Below are 24,759 nucleotides of genomic sequence, written 5' to 3'. Positions count from 1 at the left end.
GCAAGAAACAGAAATCTGCATTTCTTCCATTTCCTCCATTCTCATTCTGCTTCCTTTCAGTATGGCTGGGTGCTATAAACTTCAAAAAGAAGAAAATCTGCATATGCACAGTAATTACTTTTTCAGACTGTTTTACCAAATCAAGGATTTAACTGCATTGAAACACTTGATAAGAAACAATTCCATTGATACTTGCTATTGAACCTAAATGACTGACCAGATGGAGCAGAACATAACATAGCAGACTGCCTAATATACTTTAGCTGAGATAATACATCTTGACTGAAAAAACATAATGTTTCACTCCCTGACACGGAGATTGTTATATTGCAGTGATGGAAGTAACTACTGCATGCTCTCCCATAAGTCTGTGTGCATGCCTGTGCAATTTTTACTTCCTCTATCCTTCTAATAACTTTTATATATCTAATATCCCTTTAAGACAACTGTAATAAAACAAAACCGAACAACTAAAAAACGCCTGTTAAACTATCATTAAGGGAATAAGTTAAACTTGCAAAATTAAGGAAATTCAAATTTAAAGCTGGAATGCACCATATGTCCTTTAGTGTGTACATGAGGAGATGTTCATTCAAGTATTTTTTTTAAGCAGAATGCCATGATGGTATGAGGTACTGGGGAACACAGGATTCATACAGAACTGTCTTTATCTTGTTTAGCATTGGCTTATTTAAAGTGGTTATGAAAGAAATATTTGTATTTAAAAAGACACCTGCATTTTACTCCCATTAACAATAAGAATTATACAAACCTAACAAGATTATAACATACCCCTAAATGTTAAAGATCCTTATTTTATAATATGTTACATGCTTAAGTCTATATGTGCATATTAACTATGCTTTTTACTGCACTTGTAAGAGCAGATGATATATGCCTTGGAAATTTAGAGAACTAGGGGAAAAAAGCTTTTGTTTTCAACTTAATGGGGGAAGATGAACCTGAAGGAAACTCCAGACAATTGTGTTCATATTTCCCTCCCAGAAATGCAGATGATTTACAATCACAGAATCATAGAATCATTAAGGTTGGAAAAGACTTATAAGTTCATCTAATTCAACTGTCCACTTGCCACCAATTTTGCCTACCAAGCCATGTTTCTGAGTACCACATTTACACATTTCTTGAATGCATCCAGGGATGGTGACCACCTCCCCTGGGCAGCCTGTTCCAGTGCCAGACCACTCAAGTTTTTCCTAATATCCAACCTGAATCTCCCCTGGCTTTTAAATATACATAGCTCATTGTTTTACCAAGTAAATAAGAGGAAAAAAAAGAGCCCAGACAGCTTCCTCAAGCCCAATATGTCTGTCTTCTTTGTCTAAATTTCTTTCTTCTTAATCTTGCTCTTTCCTCCTGGCAGTAAGAACAATTGAAGAGGCAAATGTGGTAGAGAATCTTAGACTGAAAATCACTATTTCAAGTATCAAATTAAAATGGTAGAACATTAGCATGCCTGGAGAAACCAGGACCAGGATACCTTCACAAATTTAAGTGTCAATAAAACTATCACTCATCTCCAAAAACATCTCTGATGTTAAAGGTCTTTTTGTCTTGCAAAGGCTGTCTACAAAATTCACTTTGTTTCCCCTTCCTCATTCTTAACCTTTAATTTGATTAAATCCCAGGCGTATTAGTTTTCACATGTTTTTTTGTACCTGGCTTCTTTACTTAACATTTGTTTTCTTTGCCTGCCTCTCCTTACTGCACCCTGGGGTGCTGCTGTCTTCATTTCCCCTACCACTTTTTGTCTGCACATCTGTGGTACATAACTAGTTCTCCAAGAGCCCAACTATGCTCTGTGTGAAGATGAGACGAAAAAAAAGAAGAAATTATAAAGTTGAGGTCTACCACAAGCAGCATGGAGAAAAGCATCTGGGGCTGTTAGCTGAACACGAGCCAGCAGTGTGCTCCGGTGGCCAAGAAGGCCAATGGCATCCTGTCTTGTACTAGAAACAGTGTAGCCAGCAGGTCCAGGGAGGTGATTGCCCCACTGTACTCTGCACTGGTGAGGTCGAACCTCGACGCTGTGTTCAGTTTTGGGCCCTTCACTACAAGAAAGACATTGAGGCCCTGGAGCGTGTCTAGAGAAGGGTATTAAAGATGGTGAGGCCTCTGGAGCACAAGTCTTGTGAGGAGTGGCTGAGGGAACTGGGATTGTTTAGTCTGGAAAAGAGGAGGCTCAGGGGAGACCATATCAATCTCTACAACTACCTGAAAGGAGCTTGTACTGAAGTGGGGGTTGACCTCCCAGCTGAACAGTGACAGGACAAGAAGTAATGACCTTAAGTTGTGTCAGGGGAGATTTGGGTTGGATATTACAAAAAACTTCTTCTCAGAAACAATGGTGAGGTATTGGAAAGGCTGCCCAGGGAGGTGATGAAGTCATTGAGCCTGGAGGTTTTCAAGAAAAGGATAAGCATGGCACTGAGGGACATGTTTTAGTGAGCAAGGTGATGATGGGTTGACAGATGGACTAGATGATCTCAGTGGTCTTTTCCAGCCTTACTGATTCCATGATTCTAAGCTTATCAAAGCTCTGCTGCTTCCTGCAGCACAAGTGGCTGGCTGGGTACAAGCCCATTTCTGTAACACCTTACGTGCCCAGTATTTTGTGACTTGATCTTCATCCTTAGAACTGAAGGCCAGAAAACATTTTGAAAAAGCAATGAGAGTGGTTGGGCAGAGTCTGAAAAATAGAAATGCTATGAATGCAAGAACCAGTAAAACGTAAGATTCAGACATCATAATAATAGTAAGAAACAGTGCTCTAGATTCTGCATCAAAGAAGACTTGTAGACTAAGTATGACCAGTAAACATGTATGAATGGCAAAAGGAAGACTCACAAGAAGTGAAGAAGAAAAAAGAACATTGCACAATATTCGCAGGTCTTGTTTGTGGCTGAGGACTGAAAAAGTTCTGCTGAAAACACAGTGATGGATCAATAAAACTCAAGATTTTAGACAATCCGTTTGAAATATTTTCAGTAAGTTGTACAGAAAAAGTAGAATGCCTGGGATCAGACCCACCAAGATGAGCAACCACAAAAAAAAAGTCCAAACTAAACAACCAACATGCATTTGCTCCTTCATTTGTGGGAATTTACTGCATTATGGGCTGTGTCTGGTTTCAAACTTCAAAGAACCCAAGCATTCATTTAGGAAACCACCTTTCTCCTGCCTTCCTGTTGTAGAGAAATTTATTTTCTTTGAAACCATGTGTTTCTTTTCTGCTGCAGTGGCCTCACAGTGCATTTATCTTCTTGTACCTGTAAGCTCTCTGGGACAGGGACTTGTCTCATACAGGCTGTCAGCACTTATATATGAAAGTATATATAATAATTTTCTACTGAGGTAGAAGCCATGCCCTGAAAAGTATGTGCCACTTGGTCTAATAAGCTGCTGCAGGAAAAGCCTGCATGCCTAAGAAATGCCTGGGGTGTACAACAAGAAAAAAACAGTCTTCAGTCTTCTTGGCAAAACAGAGCAATCTGCCCTGGCTGGGGGTTAGATTGTAATTTCTAGAAAGCTCTGAGTAGCCTGTTCTGTCCTGCAGTTGTTCCTGGAGCTTCATGATGAATTAATGTGTCTCTGCTATGGTCTGGAGAGCACTATTAAGTGAGTCTTGGTGGCAGACTGGCCTTCTGTTCAATGAGGACCCATTCTAAAATGAATTGTGGACAAGTGACATCAAGATCAAGCTATACTCTGCTAAAATTTATTCCATTAAAAAGGCATCAAAACCAAGAATACAAATAAATAAATGAATGACAAAAATATCCTGACTTTTTAACTGAAAAATGACTTGTGGGCTCGGCAGTCTATATTTTCTGTGTGAGACTGCTCAAAATAAAGACCCCACTCCACGAAAAAGACACTGAACCTCCAGTCACTGGAGAAGGGAAGACAGAGAAGAAGCAAAGAGAAAAATAACACAGAACTTTTTGAAGTTAAGCCACCTGAATATAGCTGTAAATCTAGCTAGGAATCCAGACATCGAAATGCCAGCTCAGGCTTTCAGTTGATCTGAAGGTACTGCAGCCAATATGCTGCATGCAGACTGACCATGTAGCCATTTAAATATACCTTTGCCATGTAGCATGAGCACAGGCTTCTAAAACAAGCCTCGTCAGCAATCTGCCAATATATCTTCGCATCTGCCAAAATACAAGCTGCTTGCACAATCAGAGGGCATTGCTACACATATGGTTTTGACAGATTAAAATATACCTATTTTTTTCTCATCTCTTTTTCCTGAGTTTCACACTCTTGTTGTCACATTGAGAGTAATTCCAGATATTGAACCAGTAAGACCTGATGGCTTTTTGTTCAGTCATGCTTTCTGCTCCCTTTCCTCTGTGCATCTTTTCTACAGCCAGCGCCCTGAGATCTCAGCACAGTGCTTTTCATGAAGGAAAGTCACCTTCCCTGAGTAGCCAGCACCTGGGGCCCTAGTACTGCTCAATCTTTGAGCTGCTCTTTTAAAAGTATTAGCAGGCATGTTGTCTTGAGCCAGATCTTGCAGCATGAGGATGAGATGGAAAGAAAGGAAAAAAGACTCCAATGCAGAATTTATGGAAATCTAAACTTATGGAATTTACAGAAAGAGTTCAAGGAAAGACGGAAGGATTCTTATGACTGAACAATAAATGAGTTGGGCCCCTTAGGAAAGAAAGGAGTGATACATGAGAGACTCATAAGCCAAAAGGAGTAAGAAAGGGAATAGAGAATGCTGGATGAAAAATAGCACCTTTGTTCAGTTAATACACACCTCATCACTGACTTCGTGGGATCAAGGCTTCCCTTTCTATGCTGTCTCCTATTCCCCACTGATTCGCACAGGGAATAAATTGGCATGATTCAACACAGATTTTTAAAGTGAAAGGGCTGGTAGACTTTGGAGAGAGGAGTTAATATGACTTCAGCTACATTTCCTGCAGCTCTTGGATGACTGCATTTAAAATTTTTGCCATGTTCTATTTATTGATATTTTATAAATATATGATTTGTCATCTCACCACATCATTTCAGGTCTAATTTATTTATGTTTATACACAGTTTCATTAATGAAGTTAATTAACATGACAATGCTCACTTTAGAAGAGAAAATAAATTCAGCCTTGAATTAGGAAAGACTAAAATTCTTAACTTGGAGGAAATGATGGCGCAGCACATCTAGAGCTTTTCAAGGACCTTCTCTTTCCTCCTTTTCCCTTCATTAGTTAGTAGCCAAACATTTCCTCGTTTTAAACTAAATCAAATTTCCTATCTTCTCAGTAGGATTCAGGTTTTTATACCAATAAGATACAGTAATTGAGAAGTAGCAAGATACATTCATGACAGAGGTCTATTTAAAACTCTAATTTATGTTAGATCTAAGAAAGAACAGCCAGTTTAAGTTACGACTGCCAGAAGTCAGTGTTATCTCTAAACAGATGGAAGCAAGAAAAAAACCAAACAGTTGACTTAAATATAGTCCATTCTGAAGCCATGCAAAATCCTTCCATTGCCTTCTACTGTGATTTTATGATTTTTGTTATCAGTATTCCACATCATAACATTATGTAGTGCACTGAGAATTAAATTAATTATTAATAAGAAAGAAAACAGCAACAGAATTAATACTCCAGTTCCATGGATTGTTGATATTTCTGGGTACCTGGTTCTCAGAAGAGAAGAAGAACTACATGCCCCAGAGGATTTTGTGTTTCTGTTTTCCATTCAGAGGGAAAGATAAAACTGTTTGCAAGTCACGAGAGGTCCCTTTTTCCTTTCTGCTCATCTCTGCAGTGTGTGTGCTCCCTAGCCATTTCGCCTTCAGCATTAGAGTAAGGCCATCAGTTTTTGGACACACTCTCATTTTTTTTTTGATTTCTTAGCCTCAATTCCAATTATATTGTATTTTTACCTTACATTCCACTATCATATTTAGTAAATTAGTTTGTTTCTCCTCAGATCATTGTTGCTGTTTTGTTTTTAGGCCCATCTCCCTACCCTTTTCCCCTTTCCATTTCCCCCTTTCCTGGGGTGTGGTCCCATCAGTCCCCCCGCCCCATTAGTCACTGAACTGTGCTGACCTGCCCATAAACCATTGACAGCTTCCCTGAGTTTCAGATCAGAACATGCTATAGCTCTGAATCTCATGTTTTACAAAATTTATGTATCACCTACATTATGTACACAGGTCACCTGTTGCAGAGAAAAGCAAAATGATTTATCAAGCTCACTAAGAACAGTAGCAACAGAGATGAAATCCATAAACTAAAGATGCATATTCCCTTACAGAATTTCTCATTGCCACAGACTATGCCAGGCTCTGCTGATCTTCATACATGTAGTTTTGAGGGTGTAAGTATTTGGAGAAATGCCCAAGAGTCTGTAGCAGTTTTTTTACTACAAAGGTCACTAAACATATTGGAAAGAGATCTACTCATTTTGGTGAGCTTTGGAGAGAACATTAAGGGAAAATGTGGAAATGAAGGTAAGCATCCCAGTATACACCAGTTTGTGCAGAGCAGCAGTAAGGGGAGCCCACTAGATGGGCTTAACAATCATAACTGTAGTCCAGAATTACAGCAACTCCCAATTTATCAAAACCATCATGCAGGGGAACTAGAAGGGGGCAAAATCCACACATCCATTTAAGAGCCATTTTTCTGTCCTGCAGCTACTACAGGCAAGGGAATTGCTGATCACCTCATGGGTATTTCCTTTGCTGCAGATACTTTAGTCGGATGAACAAAATAATCAAGTAACACATGTTCATTGTGAAAGGGGCAGCATGAAATGACATTTTTAAATTGCATCATGTCTTCAGACTAGTTTGCTAAAAAATCTTAAAAATACCTTAAAAATAAACTGTGTCATAGACAAGAAAGAAACAATAAAAGACATGCCTGTGGATGTCAATTTTAAATTCTGTACCCTCTGTATAGATAATTACAGCTACTAGAAACATCCAGTGACCAGTATGTAAGCTGATTGGCTTCTTACATTGTTTCTGCAGAGGAAAAGAAATACTGAAACTAGACTTGACTACTGGCATCCTGTAGGTGACATGCAGTAGAAACTGTGGGTTCACTGATAGATCACTTTAAGGAATAGACTGGGTCGCTTTTAATTCTTTGCTGTCTGGGATGAAGCCTTTTCCTAGAAAATCTTTTTTTTTTTTCTTTTTTTTTTTTTTCTTTCTGTTGACTGACCTGGAGAGTCACAATTTAAAGAACCTGAAAAAATTAGTGCTATACAATCAAAACACAAATTGTTATGAAAACACATATTTGCCTAAAATTCTAAATACAAAGAAATGCACATAAACAGATTTTTGCATTTTGTTTGTTCCATTACAAAGAAGAAAGAAAACAGAATCTCAGTTCGAGTTTTAGAAATCTACCAAAAGAAACAGAAACCTATTTCAAAATGAAAGTTATCTTCACAGTGCTTACAATTGCTTTCTGCCTCTGTCTCTCCCTTTGTTTGGCCCTTTCAGATTCCCGTTTTTCATACTCTTTGCGGTATTCTTCCCTCTTCAGCCTTTCATGCTGATATTCCTCATAGCTGTCATATCTAGGAAACATAACTTAGTCATTAAATCAAGCACCTGCATTTCTTAATGTAAATTTAGTAATACAGTTTCTGGAATGCTTTATTTATCTCTTCAGAACTAGCACACTAAATGCACACAAAATGCACTACCTGGGTCTGCGACTGTACGGTGATCTGGATCGCGACCTTGCACGTGAGGGAGAACTTCGGTGTGCTTGGTGTCTACAGTGGCTGGACTCATAACAGTGGCAAGATCTGCAGGAAAGAAAAAAAAAAAACAAACAAACCATTCACCTCTGTCATTCACTTTGAATGTATTGACACCATTTTCTCCTGAGCTACCTCTTACCTGACCTTACAATTTCTTCTAAGCTACCAGTGAAATTTTCCATTGACAGTTTGCGATCTCCTAGTCAACTAAGGGGCCTCAAGTGATTTTGCCCCCCTCCTATAATGTTTCTTATTGAGGCTAACAGAGAGCAGAGAGTCAGCCACTGTCAACTTCATCTGATAGGGACTGCAGCTAGATTGGCACCGGGCAGCTTGCAGATAATGGGAAAGGTTAGTTGTGTATATCTCTCCAATTGCTCTGCCTCTGACCTGACTGGCTCCACTCAGAAAGTGTAAACTTGGCAAATTTAAAGGATAATGGCAACGAGTGTTTCCGCAGCAATCCTGTAGCCTTCAGAGCTAATCAGATCGAGGCAATAAAAACAGTTGCACTGGATCAAGTTTTCTGTTTTTTTTTTTAATTATTTATTTCCTTCAAGTCAATCTGTGTTTTTGTTGTTTTCCTTCTTATTACCAACAATGCTGATGTATGAAATTGCTCACTGTACCTTGAAGAGGATCTACTACAGGGTGACCTTGATCTCGATCGGGAATATGGAGAACGGGAACAAGACCTGCGTTGAGGAAAGGACCTTGATCTAGAGCGTGTCCTTTGGGATCTTTGAGAAAATAAGGATTTGGGTGGAGATACTGAATCTCTGCATGGAGAGTTAAAAGAAGAGCAAGAAGGCGATACGTCAAATAATGAATAGGCTTGTGTCCCATCCCAAGGGTAGCATAGTTTATCACTTTCATCTTCACTGTCATCAAAGAGACCATCCATTGCTAGTCCTGAATTTATAAACATAGGTAGTTTGGAAAATTGTTCATTACTGTAATCACTGTCCCTTAGTTCACCGGTCTTATCTGCTTCTTCATCAAAAACAGCTTGGCTGGGGTGACCAAAATGCTTATTCAGTTCAGCCCGAATTTCTTGGTCTTGGAGCTGTTTTCTGTTATTACCTTGGGATCCCTGCTTACTTGTCTGTAAAGTCTCTTTCTTGAAATACTGGTCTTGTTCTAAAGAAGAACAAATCTGACACTGCCACCCAGGTGAAGAATCCTTAAATTCTAGTTGTCTGGAGTCCTGAAGTTCCTGGGATATTTTAATGTGTATTTCCGACTTTGAATTCACAGATTGACAGTAGTCATGGTCACCAAACAGCCGCAAACTGGGCCGTTTTGTCTTTCTCTCCTCATGTCCACTGGACAGTACTGTAGTCTTGCTAAGCTGTGCATACAGCTCAGTCTGTTCTGGACCCTTCTTGACTGGGTTGTTTCCTTGAGAACCGGAAGACTCACTATAACGGGGCTTTTTTGAAGGTGGTGCAACAGTCTTGCATGATGACTTCGGCTTAGGTGAAGTCCTGAAAGGATTATCCTGGTTGGCTTTATGAGGAGGGGTCGTAGGTGGAGTTAGGCCTGAAGGGGAAGAAAAAGGAGGAACAGAATATTTTTAAGCAGACAAATTTTAGTGAAAAGACACATATGCTTCTTTAAAATAGATAAAAAAGCAAGACTCATTGTATGTCAATTTAACTTAATCCATCTGGGAATTAGAGTATTTAGGGTTTGAGACACCAAAGTTCTGGTGACAATAATAGCAACAGTACTAATGCATGGCCATTAATCTTCAACATCCATTCTGCCCCTCCCCTTCTTTCATGATACCCGCCTCTCTGTAGACTCTGATAGAAAAGATCAAGAGATAAAAATCAAAAGACTTTTCTGATAAAAATCAAAAAGATTTTGATACAAAAATGAAAAGTAAAGGACTGGCACTGTCAAACATCTAAGGAAATTAGCAGACAAAAACCTGAATAAAAGGAAGTCCAAGAAAAATAAATGAGCGCTACCAAAGCAACTTGTGCAGTACACAAAACTTGAATGCAAGGAAGTGCAGCAACTCTACAACTTGACTGCAATGACTCTTTGTCTCCACAGTCCATTAACTTAGTAAACCATTGCTAATGTACGTATAATACATTCTTGTAAGCATAACTAATACATTTTGCCTGAAATGTAGTTCTGCAACTGAAACCAAAGTGAACAATGAGGCTAGTACAATTGTAATGAACCACTGCACCTAGAACCAAATATTAGTGAAAGTCATGAAATAAGGAGTAGATATGAAACTGATAAGAATTTCAAGATTAACAATATCACTAGCTACCAGGATTTTTCACATAATTGTAATACATTACATCACTATGGTGAGATGAAATTGCAGGAAGGACTGCAGCCCATTCTAGTAAAACCTGCAAACCAAAGCAACACCTTCCAGTTATTTTTTCTACAATTCGTGTTTAAATCATAGAAGTTCTTCAGACTTTACAAAGAATAACCCTGTGCAGAGTAACAGTACACTGAACAATGTTGTCCAAGATTTCCTTTTCTAGCCCAAGCAATGAGCTTTCCATGACTTCCATAGCAAGAATGAAAAGAGTGCAGACACTTCCAAGAAATGAGTGTTTCAAACATGGCTGCAGAGTTTTGTCTTTTTAACCATACAATGGAGCTCAGCAGATCAATGCAAATGGAACATATTTTATAGTGTTTTGCTGTAGAGAAAAAAAGCGTCCATCAATTCATAGTGCTCCCTAAGGATCAGAAATGGAGACTGGGAGTCCCATTGCATTGTCTGCAATGAATTTGTTTCAGTAAAAAAAACAAAAAACAAAAATCCCGATACGAGTACTAAGACATGAGTAGCAGTTGTGAGAAAGAAGACTAATTTTGTCTGAGCACTTGGAAAAAATGGTGACATGGTTATGTAAACACTTTGCCTAACGCCACCAAAGTCAGAGAAATTGAAGCAAAGAGTCTAGTAAGTCTAGTTAGCCCAAATGTGAATTTAAAACTGAAAAAGTTTTGTGCCAAGTCATCAACTACTTCCTCTAATTTGTCCTCAATTTTCATTTCCTTCCCAAAAATTCATCTAATTCAGCAGCATAGATTTCACACCTTATCTACCTCCTTGCTAACAAATATTTCTGTTTACTAAACAAATTCCCAGCAAAATAATCAGGCCTCTTCCAAATTCTTTAGTAATCATTTCTGGGTTAAAAATCTACAAGATTTGAGTAAGTAAGGATTGTTTTCTAAATAAAAAACAAAATAAAACAAAGCAACCAAGAATTAGCACTTTTAGTCATGAAATAGTACAGCCCCAGAAATGACCTGGGGTTACTTACTGAATTTTCAGATGTGTTTATAAAGAAAGAATGAAGTAGGACAATATTAATTCCAGCTCATCCTTATAAAATTCAACCACTCCACAGTAAATATCTCAAACATGAAAATTTCAGTACAAGAATCCCAAGACATAATCTAATATTCAAAACAAAATATTGTTTCCATTCCCGTTTCTTTAAAGATAGCCCTGACAGAAAGCAAATAATACTCAAAACATAACAGTTTTCAGAAACCCAATGAGGAGTCCAACAGTCTTTAGATGGGAGGGGAAAAAACAACAACAAAAAAACCCTTCCAAAAGTACAGACTGAGCCAAATTTACTGGCACTTCTTTTGCTGGCAAAACTGTGCTGGGGACATCCTAAGAAAGGACTTCCTCGTGGCATTTTGGCTCTTTTCCTGGTTTTCAGCAGAAGCAGGAAGCACACAAGCAAGTATAAACAGATACAAGTTGAAAAATGTTCAGTTAACTTTTGAACAAACTTCCACTGGGGGATGAAGGGGGAGTAAAGTTTTGAATTGGTTCTTGTTTAAGTCGGTGCTACAGAGTCTGCCTTCAGCACGTCCCATGACCAGTGCCCAAAATGTGAACTTTGAGAAAATGGTAAGGCTGCACACTTGCTCGTTGGTGTCACTTCTGCTCATCGTTACACTAATCACTGCTAATCTTCACTTCAGGCCATGATCCTAAATCAAGTGTTACAGTATTCTATAACCTTTATTTCATACACACCAATTTCTCTGCAAAAGTGTACATTTTAGCGTTGACAGTACAAGGTATATTCTGTGCTCTCTTGAACTTAGCAGGTTTTGACAGATTTATGGAAGGACAGATGGCCATTACGGGCTGAAGGCTGACAAGAGGCAGTTCAGAGCATTGTTAACACACTTGCACAAACTCTCAGCAGTGCAGCACTGTGCAGAATGTAATTCAGACTATAGCTTTTTTATTGCTGCCTATTTTCTTTTGTCAAAAGAGCCTGCTGTGCACAGCAACAAATGGCTGCCATTACCCAGAATGTAATGGGTGTCAGACAAATCACGTAACACAAACAATCAAGAGTATGTAGGTCATATTTCAACAGAGCACAACCTTAGCAATATTTATGATTACTGCATTGAAATGTGCTCTATAATAAACAAGTACCTCTACATCAGTCACACTTATGTACTTCTGCACAGCAAATCTGTTAGAAGTGGTACATACTCTACAATCACCCCCCTTAAACAGTCTTTTTTCTTTTTAAAGTAAAAGGCAAGTATTTTTTCATGACATGCTATAAAACCATTTTCTTTGTAGGGACTTTTGTTTAATTGAATGGCTTCAGTAAATGGTACATTTGCACTTTGCCTTGCTCTGTTTGGATAGTGTGAACTCACTCATGTTGTGCTCAAAAATAGTCCTATCAATTTGTGAATACTGCTGCCAACCCAGCACTGTCTTCTCTGTGTCGGTGCAACAAAAGGTGTTCCCATGTATGCTGGCCCCACTACCACCCTGAGTGACTTCTTTCCATTAAGTCTCTGGGAGAGTGGAGGTACTTGTGATGCATACCAAAAGTGCACTAAAAAACAGCCACCTTAGTTAACTCATTTAGCTCAGCTAAGTCGATAATCAGAAATTAGGGAATTGCATTTGCATAAAAAGTGACATCTTGACTTTTTAGGACTCATTTGCAATGATGTTTTAACCAGACACCAATCTTCCTAGAATTCGACTGTAACTGTAGGCATTTAAACAGTTTGATGATGTTTGTTGTGCTTTGGTGGGGGGAATGAGTATTTTTGGGCGAACACAGCTGTGCAACTTTCCTATATGTGCACTGAGCTTTTGAGAGGCATGGAAAATGATTTCTTTCATACTTTTAAAGTCTGAAAATGGACTGTCAAGGGAAACACTATTTAAGGCCACTAAAAACACTGAACACATGGTAACAGCTCAATTCAGTAAAAAAAAAAGAAAAAGAATCAGAGTTTTTGGGTGGCATAAGATTGTAGAAGCCAGGAAAATATAATAAAATTAAATAGCCATCATATAATAAAAAACTACATGCTTGTTTAGTATTCAGTTTAATCTTGTTGTCAGTGCTGCAGAGAATAAATACAGACTCCTGAAAATATCTAATAATTCACTAGATCTTATTCCCCCAGACAACTCTCTGCATCTCTCATTTGATCAGAAATCATTCTGAGGTCAAAGAAGTTCTTATATGTTAGATCTGAAGTATTTGTTCTGACAACCAAGAAGTAACTCAGACCTAGAGGTGGGCAAATAGCAGGGTTTAAGTATCCTCAAGGATGCTCATGAATTCCAAATCACTATGCAAGCCAATCATGTTCATATTGCCTTTTCCACCATTTTTTTTGAAGAGATCAAATTTTGCACCCAGGAGAGACTGGAGTTTTATATTCAGGTGAATTACAAAGATCTTAGCGAGAGACTTTTCACTAAGACACCTGTTGAAGACAGGAAGTGGAAACAGACTTCCAGGTGTCTTTAGGTATTTAGGAATGAAGGCTTAAAAAGGCATAAGAGGGCAAAAAGCCATGCCATTTATCTTCCTGGAGGAGCCCTCAATTCTCAAGAGAAACACCATCACTTCCAGAGGTGAGTTGCCTTACTATCTGCAGGTATCTCTTCAACCTGACATGTTCCAAAGAGAAAAGAGTCCTCCAGTACCACAAAAACCTCCCATGTCCCTGGAAGATATCAGAGATGTTCCAGCCCATGGCTTCTTAGCAAAGTGCTTGCACTGCAGCTAGCTGCAGAAAAAGGGATGAAGGCCCTTACTCCGAATAAGACTCACCTTATGCAGAAATTTTATCACTACTTTATCATTATCTCCAAGTCATGACGTTCTGATCTATTTTCCACAAAACAGCACTGAAAACTAGCTAGGAGTAGTGATTTTAGATAGACTTATTTGTTTATCACAAGACATTAAAAGGGCACTCAAAGAATTTGTACATTCTTACACATTCTCCCTTGAAAACACTTTAAAAGATATTTGTTCTTTATCATTTGACAGATTTATGACAAAAGTTTTGACAGTTCTAGGGAGGACATTGTTACACTCACAAGTACTAACAAAGCCATTCTAAAGCAAGTTATAGCATTGGCAAGGGAATGGATTCAGTTTGACTTTAGATATGTGAATCCAAAATGTATACATGACAAAGATTGATGGTTAGTGCAGGAAATGTGCTTATTTATTTTTCTTCTCTATAGTTAATTCATCAGAGAGGGAACCAGTGCTGTTTTCAGCAGACAGAACAAGGGAGCTGCTATTTATATTAAAATATTTTGTGCTTCGATAGTACAAGCAGCACTACTAATGGTCTTTTTAATTCATCAGTAAGATCAAGGCAACTCCTCTGTAAATTACAGTATACAGTGCAAGTTGCCCTGTATAAGGACAATGGACAATGTGGCTACCTGGATATAATTTGGAGTTGCTAGGGCCTCATTAAAGAACTCCAAGATATTATTAATTACTACTGCCAGTATTTTATTCTTTTGTTGTTGCTGTTTTTACTGAAATGGGTCCCAGCTTTTCCTCTATTTACTCACATACTCTTTAAGCTCTTCAGTACTAGAAGTTGTTTCTGTTATGTCTGCTTCCAGCACAAGTAAACTCATGACAAAAAACACTATTGCAATCCAAATAAATGACTTGAAGAGGAATTCATGCACAACCACTCATCTTTTTATAGATTTATATACACACACAAATATAAAATCTATGTATATGTGAAGGCAGAGATTAATACAGCTGTCAAGTGATGAAAGGCAATCTCCTGAAAACTTCTCACCAGGTATTTTGAAGAACAGAGCAAGTACAACATGAAGTCCAGCAGCCACCATCAACTACATTGCTTGTAAACACTGCCCAAACTCCCTGGCTGCATGTGCTCCAACAATTCCTGTTCTTTGTTATCATCAGTTAATTTTCTAGCTAGATTTATTTCCAGGGGGTATAATTTCATATTTCATAGGATAATGCTGTTTTTACTTCACAGCCTCTGATGCATCTTTTAATTTGCTACGTTTCCTGGTTATACTATCTAAAACAACAACAAAGTCGTTTCACTGCCTCCCCCATGCACAGCAGACACATGGAAATGAACTCACTAACACCCGGCCCATTCCTATTGCCATTCTTGAGACTAGAGGACTGTCAAGAGGTTAGATTAGCTCCCAGGTTCTGTCCAGCCAGCTGATGTGAAGAGCAGTCTGCTGTCTTTCTGTCTGGAAGAAAGTACTGCTCCCTTCAGTGATCTCAACCGCTGCCTGAACAACTCTGCTATCATCACCTCATCTGCCCCTTCCAGCTGGTAGCACTAAGCACTGACTCACCAGTGTGCCTCCAAACATGCACTTTCATGCAGATTTGCTCTCCAGTAATGACAAAAAAAGACTTCTTCATGCTTCAGGCTTGTTGGCACTGAATTAGATTATCCTGCTGCATGCTGTGAATTTTGCCATGTCTGTATCAGTTTTGCAAAAGGAAGGTGTGTTGCAAGGATGTTGCATTTTGTCACTAGAGGAATGATTAAGACCGCAGATTTTCAGGCCATGTCAGAGGAAAGTGTGCATGTTTTAATGCTGAATTAATGAAGTTTCTGAAAAAGTGACATGATGGCTGTGGGGCAGTGAAAGCAACTGCCCAAGGTGCATACACAGACGAAGAGCTTGGGCCTCCCCTTGTGTAAGGCTGCCATGGAACTGAAGGTGGCCTCAAGATGCCCTCAGTACTCTAAGACCTATTCTGCGATACACCCCAAAATTCTAGATATTATATATATGTCCCTGTAAGAAACACATGTCGAGTATTTATTTTTCAGTATTACACAACTGAGAAAGAAAACATTCTTGGCAGTAGCTCAGGTGGAGCTCAGCATGTGTTCTTGTGCTCAGTTCTGGACACTTCAGGAAAACAGAGGCAAAAGAGAGGTCAGAGGAAAGCAATAAAACAGATCTGAGATCTGAAAAACTTTTGTGGAAAGAGCAGATGAATTAAATGAGTGTAATGGGTGACATATCAACCGAAGCTGCACATGATCAAAAATCTACACATCTTCGAAAGGTACAAACACTGGGGACCAGACAGGAGGAGGAAGACAGAAAAGAGGTGGTGTGAAGTGTGCTAATGGGAGAAATAAAGAGAAAGTAAGAACATAAAATGAATATCAATTTTAAAAAATTACCTTTTAGCTATGGAATAGTTTTTCAGTGGCAGAGCAGAAAGCTGTTATTTGTGACATATTAATCTAGAATTGACAAAGCACTGAAACATGCAGTCACGTACAGCCCTAGACTGGCCTGGAGACAGACTGGATGACATAACTTTTCCATCTGTAACATCGATTACACTCTGCTGTGGGGTTTGTCTTTGAAAGATGGTGCTCAGCAGTACACAAATCTATGGGGAAATGGGGAAGTATAACAGATAAATGGTTTCATTCATATTTTTCCAGAAATTATGCGCTCTTGTGTAGGTTTGGAGCAATATTTTCAAACACATTCCCTCTCAGGCAACTGGATAAAAAGTCAACGCAAACTGCTCTGAAATTAATCTCCTGGAGACCTCTGTAAGATCTCAGTGTACGTGCTGTATATTGAAATGAACAAACACACACCAAACCGTGCTTAAAGGAAGAGCTAACCCTACCCATTTCTCACCTGCAGTTCCAGAGAGTTCCACACTTAAGGTTTGTTCAATAGTCTTGTTCTCAAATGGGGAACCCTTGGGATCACTGGAAGACAGGGCACATTTATAAAAACAAGCTGAAATGGAGTTGCTGTAGCCAAAATGTATTAGATTCCCCTCCCTTTTATAAATGTTTGCACTTTTTACTACTTACTTTGGAGACTCAGGCGTCAACGGAAGTGATAAACTTGTTGGTTTGGCTAAGGGGAAAAAAGAAAACGATTATGGAATATTTAAGCACTCCATAACATATACCAAAAAGTTGTCTTTTATTTTTGTGATGGAAACCCCCTATTAGTCAGTTAGGGCTGGGTTCTGATTGATCAATAGCCATTTCTGTATACTTCGGATAAATGAGGAGTCACATTCTGATTCCTTAGCACTGGCATAAAAAGGGTAGCTAAATTTCAACAATGATTTACAACAGTTACTGCACTTCTGAAATACAGCACACAGCCCAAATGCCAAGAACCTTTCAGAAGAAGAGTGGTACATGTTAAAAATCAATGAAGAAATCCACAGGATACACCATGAAAATGTTATTTTCTCCTAGATTTAATTTAGAATACACTCTACATTTTATTTGAAAACAAGAGCAGCAGAATAACTACAAACTAACAGAACGTTATGAATATTCAGTTAATTTTACTTCTACAGTATACAATTTTATATGTAGCACTGAGAATAGGTTGTTTTTATGAGGCCAGAGTCCAACTTGCTATAGTCCAAATTTCTGCAAATTATCCTGCAAACTATGACAAGCCATGGATTCAGTCACAGATGGTTAAAAATGGGGCTGACACTCTCAGTACTACGATCCCAACAAACACAAAAAAAAACAAAGCTCTAGCTATAAAAATACAAGTCTTTGTAGCTTTTATTCATGCAAGCTTGTATTTTCCCCAAACAAGCCAAGAACTAGAATACTGCAATACAACTAAGATTTTTCTAATTGCCAGAAAAACGTTTAAAATTGAAAATAATATTACTTGCAAATTTTACTTTTCAGAAGTTAGACTGATGCTTAAATGCAGAGAGCATTGTACCAAGAAAAACAGCAGGGGATCTCTTCTGCAAATTAATTACTTAAGACAAAATGTTCCCCTTGAACACTTCTGCACTGCAGATCTTTTGTCCAGAGTGTCACTACTGCGTATTTCGCATTCATTCCAGGCTTGGAGCTCCCATCGACATTAAAGGATTTTATATGCAAATTGATTACTTTTATAAGCTCTAGAGCATTCCTGGAGTAATATTACATTTTTAAAAAATTAACTCAATTCTCAAGAGCTGCATATTGTTCCTCCTCCTCCCCATCTGAAAGTTAGAAATGGAAACTCAGGTGTTCACCTTAGGTTCACCTTCCTCAGAATTCACTGCCAAAGTGAGGAAATGCACCAAAACGGGTTATGTGTCTGATCCAGCACTGGCAGTGATTTGTGCATAAAAAAGGTTTCCATAAGACCATCTGTAAGATGACACAACTTTGCAAGTACTTTATATACACCTAGGATACTAATGTTTGTGACTGTTGCCTACCTAGAGGTAAAACTGGCTAGAAAGAACAGACTTTACCAAAAGGCTCAGGAAGAAAGTCTGCACAAACAAATGCTCCTACTGTTTTTCAGAGAACAAAAACTACATACACTTACCCAGCTTGGCCTTTCTACAAAAGCTGAATGTGTAAGAGTTATTTAAGCTTCTAAAAAGTCTCCTAGCTCTCATATAGAGAGGCAGATCCAAATAAATTGATGTATAAAATCTGAAACACTAAGACACAGCACCCAAGCATCATCTCACATTCCTCTGTATTCACTTAGGCAGATATTATTTAGCCCTCTCACTGAGAAATTCATATACCAAAAAAACGTTAATTTTTCTTATTGTTAGCATGGGCTTGACCAAACAGGATTCCATCCTCATTTACAGCCACTGACACTGTAAACGTTTAGCCAATATCATTTTCCACAGTGACTGTTTATTCAATTTTTAAGGTCTATCATAGTGTGTTTTATTTATATTTAAAAGAGTCCACATGAAGTTGCTTGTTTCTGTAAATTGAAAACATTCAGGTTCAAAATAACTAAATTTCCTCATGGGCAAATTTCAATGTAAAACCACAGATGATCTTTGGCATGAACGGGTTTGTGGACATTCCCGTGGGTTTGCAATATGTTTGCAACAATAACCCTAAAGGAAAATATCATTTCACTTCTTTTTTGTGAGCTTTTTCTAACTTTGAAAGAAAATATCAGGCCCTGATTATCTTTTAAAACTGAAGGAGACAATATTTTAGTTTTGATTAAATGTATAAACAACTGTACATCTGCGAATAGCACTCAAATCTGCAAGGTCAGTTCTGCACAAAGAGACTGTCCAAGCTGAAAGCATTATATTCTTGTATTATATGCTCATTCATTGACACTGAAGTCATATATGAGTGTGAGACAAATTTGATGAAAAAACATTTCAGAAGTCTGTAAATAAAACTGCAGGTATTAAAAAAAGAGAATAATTTCTCTCTGCCTGTAATTTCACCTGCAATATCACAGAAGACACTGTCATCTATTAATCAGTGGTGAATTGGCTGCATGTCCTTTTAGGACTTTCCTAACTTCTCCCTTTACACTGGTGTTACAACCCACTTTACTTTCTTTCTTTGCATGAAATCTGTACAGTTTGGGGAAGAAATGCAGCTCTGATCCAACAGCAAGATTATTAATCAGTAATTGTGTACGTGTGCACATACACCGATGTACTACATACATCATACATGTGTGTATAAGATATCTTACATGTGATATCCTTTATTCTACCCAGCAGTGTTAGTAAAGCCCTGGGTTGTGTCTGGCAGGCCTACGCCTGGTTCCACAACCCTCGCTGTACAAGATCCAGGTTTGAGATGAATGCTTCAATCAGGATTTTGCTCTGAAGCAGTCTGCTGAGACCAGCCAGAAGGAGTGGCAGTTGACATTCAAGAAGCTCTAGGGGCAGCTGGATTTCTTTCTTACGAGAAACACTGTTCAGAGAATTTGAAACCACAATGGAGAAAGCTATACGATAGATGTCAGAACACACTGCTGTGAGCAGGGCATTTAACGATGGGGAGGAAAGATTATTTTGTTAAGTTTTCTTATACCTCCTAATGAAGAGTGAAAGAATAGACTTGATGGAGGCTGAAAAAGCAGGGAGAAGAAGTGAGAAGGAAAAAATACATATGCAGTTCAGAATTCTCACTTTACAAACTCCAAGGCAACATGTAGTGGGTTATATACTGATCTCTGTTGCAGCTGGATGACTTCCATCAGCTTCAGAGGAGTCATCCAGGATTTGCACCAATGTTACTGAGATAAGTATTAGGCTTTCTCAATTCCAGACAAGTATATCCATAGATGTATTTTAAAGCAAGAGTAACTTTAAATAAGCTCCCTTTGGGCTCATAAGCTTTTACAGTTCTTCTTTATCTTGGGAAAACAGGCAGGAGAGCAGGGGAAGAGAAAGCAAAAGAGGAGTCTCTAAGTTCTTGCTTCTCTGTTATCGAAGCAAGTAATATAGCCCAGTTCTTTACACATTGGAGGGTACTAAAAGTCAACACAAGTGTTTAGTTTTGGTCATAAAGAATCTAAAGAGAGAGAAAGATCAGGATGGTTGCTAAACTTCCAACTATTTACAAAATAAAATTACAAACCAGCATTCCTGCTTTAACAGGAATGACACATTTATTGCTTATTCTGTAGCAGTGAGAGCACTATTTATTGTCTCTTAAGGACGATGTGGCAGGTTAACAATGCCTTCGGTTTTACACTGGCAAAAAGAAAGAAGCTCACTAATGAACCAGCCTGCCCAGCTTGTTTAGGGGTATAATGATTTCTTAGTGGTACAGTACTCTGTGAATAAATATCTCCAGCTCACTTGATATACTGACATGTAGCATTTGTTAAACTTTTTTTTTTCTTCTGAGGTTCCTTTTCTGAGACTGGGGGCAACAGAGACAGGATTAAAACTTCAAAAGTTAAACCTAGCTAATTCTAACTTCATTATACTGTTTTAAACTCTCTCTATACAGAAGAAAGAGATGCTGGGTTTACAGTAATAATCCAAGGAACAAAAGAGTACGAGGGTATTCACAAGCATTTTATCTCAGCTTCCCTCCAAAACCAAAACTGTGCTCTGTGCTCCCACACCTACCTTGCAGGTGATTTGTCCGAGACTGCAGATGGGGCTTCCTTTTGGAGGTGCATTTCTCTTTGCTGCTGTTCCTGTTCTCTGCTGGTTTGTTCTGAGGAGGGTCATCATTCGTAGTCAGATATTTGAGAAGTTCAGAGCAGGGGCGTCTTTGTGGCTTTTGTTGTTGACAAATACTCTTCGCTTTATTGCTCCACGAATTCTCAGTCTTAAAAACAGGGCATTAAGAAAAAAAGGAAAAAAAAAAAAGAAAAAAAGAAGCTAAAATTAGTGAACTGAACCTTATCAGAATGGATATAGGTTTTCTAAAGAGATGAGATTTTCAATGAAGTGTTCAGTCTAAGTGTACTAGATCTATGAGCTGTGAATAATTGTTTGCAGAACAAGAAAAGAAAATTACATTGAAATTCCTAAATGACATTTATGCAGCTTTTTATTTCATTTCTCCAACATTTCAATGTTCCTACTCAGCAACATGTAACTAACAAGACCCTACAGCGCCTTTACTGTGAACAAAAAAATAAGCTGGTTTAAACCTTAATTTGCTGCTGATTGCTTGAGCCCAGTATTCACAACTCTCTTAAGTACCCCTAAATGCTCCGTTTTCAGTTACAGTGAATGGTAAGACAAACATTGTTTAATACTGCCTGCTAACAGAATTATGTCAGAGACACCATTCTTTCCAATTAATGGCTGATATACATCTTTTGCCAAGAATCCAGTGCAATTTTTCTTAGCCCAGACAGCTGGTAAAATGGCAGTCTTGCATCCTGGAGTCACTCATAAACAACACCAGCCCATCAGCAAATTTTATCGCACCCCCTACTACTCCATGTATCAATAAAGTAGGCAAGAGTAACAGACGGTGGGACTACAGCTGAACTCTGCCAAGAGAAAAAGCAAAAATGAAATATTCAGAGCATAAAGAAGCTCAGGTGATTTTCTGGAACCCAGTCTATAATCTGTTCACGTTTTTTGAAGCAGTTGCTGGATAGTAGGCAGATTAATACCACACATATAGATCTACTGCTTACTTGATTGCTGAAAGCATAAAAGACATGTTACAGTTTTTCTTTCTTTTTTTCCCCCCTTATTACAAAGATTAAATTTGTACCTTAACCACGGGGCTTGTTCTGGTCCTGTGATTTGTATTTGCATGGTTTTGTGTGCTGAGACCACTGCATTCATTGTAATTTAGCTGAGTGTTGGCTGGAGCCAGCAAGAGCTTCTTGAGCTACAAACACATAGGGAAAAGGAGGTGAAAGGAAAAAAGTAAAGTTATGCATCTTTATGGATTAAAATTACCTGTCTAAGTTTTTTGTCTTATTGCTTGAAACTACCTACTACAATTTCAGCAAGCAAAGTGCATTAAAACAGAAGGAAGGGCTCAATACTCCCCAGAGCAAACAGATTTCATTTTCTTCTGAGGCTTGGCAACAAACTTCTGTTCCTTCCATTTACTGCAGTATACTGCAGGGCAAGCAGAAATGGCAGGGGCCTTGGATTTCTGAATCCAAGGCAAAGCAAAATTTGCAGTGATTTGCTCAATGGAACAAGTCTCTGATCTAAACAGAGAAGTTAACTTGAACAGAATAATGGATGCTTGTATCTGACTCCGCTATTGCAGAAGTCAGGGATAAATTACTTTCACCAGAAATAGAATCCTGTCTCAAACTTTCTTTACAGAACAAAATGCATGTAAGGTTTCACTCACATCCTCACCCAAGATTCAGATTTGCCCTGATTAGCACTAAGCTGGTGCTTACTGGTCAAATGAGCGTTAAAGGCACAAATTTAGCCCTGCAGTGTGCCAGACTCAATGGGCATGTCTTTACAGATCACCAAAGTAAAGTCTAAACACATATAAGAAAGAGCCTCAAGAAATATAACACAAATTAAAAAATATTATCCTGACTTATTTGAACAGAATAATAAGCAAAAGTGTCAGTCATTAGCAAAAGAAATTCAAAAATAATCTCTTCAATCTACTCTTTAGTAGATTCCTTTATTAGTCATTATGATTAACTGGTGTGTTTTCTTCCCCACTTAAGTTTCAGTTCTTTACTTGATTTTCCTTTTCAATCTAAGTGAAAAGTCCAGACCTTACTGTGACTACATCATACCCATGCAGTGGGTAGCCAGAGGCACATCCAATTCTTGTTAAACAGTAGGAAGGGTTCTTACTAGAGACGGCTCTTCTGCCTCCTGGGGCGGAGGGGTGCCGTCGGGCATCGGGGCAGGGCTGGCGTCATGTTCATTGGTCACATCTCCATCTGTCAGTGCATCAAATGAAGGCAACCCATCCTCATCCACAGGGATGCTGTCCAGTGTCTCAGTGAGAACTGCTAGCAAGTTTGCCTCATTCTCTTCATCTATTTTCTGTGTGAAGACCAAAAAAAGAGTGGAACCAGGTGAGAAGACAAAAGAATGAAACAGTGACTCTGTATGTGAAAAAGCAGTCAAAACATTATTAAATATTGCCTTGAAACTGTAACCTGTAACAGCGTCTCAGGAGATGCAATTAAGTGCAAGAAAATTATCCAGCTCTGCATTTAAGAGAAATCTCTTTGCATTTGCAGTGTATTGCTCTGCTTTACTTTTCCTCTGCAATTCTCTCAATGCAGCACTAACACCAACAGATAATCAGGCAGGGATTGCATTACAGGATGTGCCCAGGCTACTGGCACCTAACGATGGTGTCAGCCCAGGCTGTCTCTTTCTTTCTCCTTTGAACACTGAACAACAGTTAATTGACCTGACAAAATTACAAGAATCACAGAATACGACAGCTAATCAGAAGGCCAAAATGAATTAACAGAGAAATCTGGCAAACCTTGTTCATGTACATAGCCCAGCATGAGAGAGACAAGATCTCTCTTGCTTACTTCTGGAAACACTTGCTCCAAAAACAAGGGAAAAACTTCTAACTCCTGAGCATTTTGGCATTACACTAGCAAGCAAGAGTCACATTCTAAATGGCAGACTCTGGGTTTCTTTTAAATGAATATATTAAGCAGTTGCCTTTCAAGTTCTCTTTTTGAATTACGTAGTTTGAGTGCTCAATGCAGCTATTGTATGCATTTATCTAATTCCAACTGCAATTATAAAAAGTAGATTAATCCCTAATCAGATGTGGCTGTAATGTTGAATTATACTAGATATCTTATTTCAGAAACAAGACTTCTTTCTGTCAAATTGAGTAAATTTAAATACCTCCCAATTTTTTTTAATGAAATATAGTCCCAGCTGTGTATTAAGGTAAAGATTTTTTGGAGTACTAATTGTTCTGAGGAATAGAATTGTGTAAAAGTCATTATATTTATTCTTCAAAAAGAGTGGAAATTGATCTTGACAGATCAATTATCTGGGACTTTTAGGCTGATCCTAGCGCCATTAAAATGAGCAAAAAGCCTTTCCCTGATTCCAGAGATCTGAACCAAATGCAGGGCCACCAGTTTGGAGCTTTTCCACACACTTCACAGTGGCTCATCACGCCCTGGGTTCACACTACAAAGAAATTTCAGCGAAGTTCAGATCACACATTTGAGAAGTGAACTAGCAAGGCACATACGAGACAAATAAAAGCTCACCCTTTTGTAAAAAGTAGTGTTAGAAAAGTCAACATCAAAACACTGCCAGTAACACCTCAGAACAGAGAAAAAAAATCAGGTGAATCTGCGCGTCCCCTCACTACGACTTTTTCTGCAATACAGCATCCACCAGACTCTAAGGAGGGATGAGCATCAACCGCACAGACAATTCCTCCTGTCAG

At 38.5% G+C, this 24,759-nt stretch overlaps 1 protein-coding gene across 2 annotated transcripts in view; it reads right to left on the bottom strand.

Annotated features, from left to right (window-relative positions):
- PPARGC1A (PPARG coactivator 1 alpha) overlaps positions 1 to 24,759 on the bottom strand; it is a 344,564-nt gene that overhangs the window by 6,904 nt on the left and 312,901 nt on the right. For both annotated transcript variants that reach the window (XM_090139600.1, XM_031588431.2), the window contains exons 3-10: positions 23,172 to 23,366; positions 22,102 to 22,221; positions 20,991 to 21,195; positions 16,957 to 17,002; positions 16,775 to 16,848; positions 8,406 to 9,318; positions 7,717 to 7,821; positions 7,467 to 7,587 (exon numbers count right to left, since the gene is read on the bottom strand). In XM_090139600.1, coding sequence (XP_089995726.1) covers positions 7,467 to 7,587; positions 7,717 to 7,821; positions 8,406 to 9,318; positions 16,775 to 16,848; positions 16,957 to 17,002; positions 20,991 to 21,195; positions 22,102 to 22,221; positions 23,172 to 23,366 — 1,779 coding nt within the window. The remainder of the gene's footprint in view (positions 1 to 7,466; positions 7,588 to 7,716; positions 7,822 to 8,405; positions 9,319 to 16,774; positions 16,849 to 16,956; positions 17,003 to 20,990; positions 21,196 to 22,101; positions 22,222 to 23,171; positions 23,367 to 24,759) is intronic.

The sequence above is a fragment of the Phasianus colchicus genome, chromosome 4 (genome assembly GCF_987193195.1).
Source record: "Phasianus colchicus chromosome 4, bPhaCol1.hap1.1, whole genome shotgun sequence".
NCBI lineage: Eukaryota > Metazoa > Chordata > Aves > Galliformes > Phasianidae > Phasianus > Phasianus colchicus.
The sequence above is the reverse complement of the archived record's forward strand: the minus strand, read 5'-3'. Positions and strand labels throughout refer to the sequence as shown.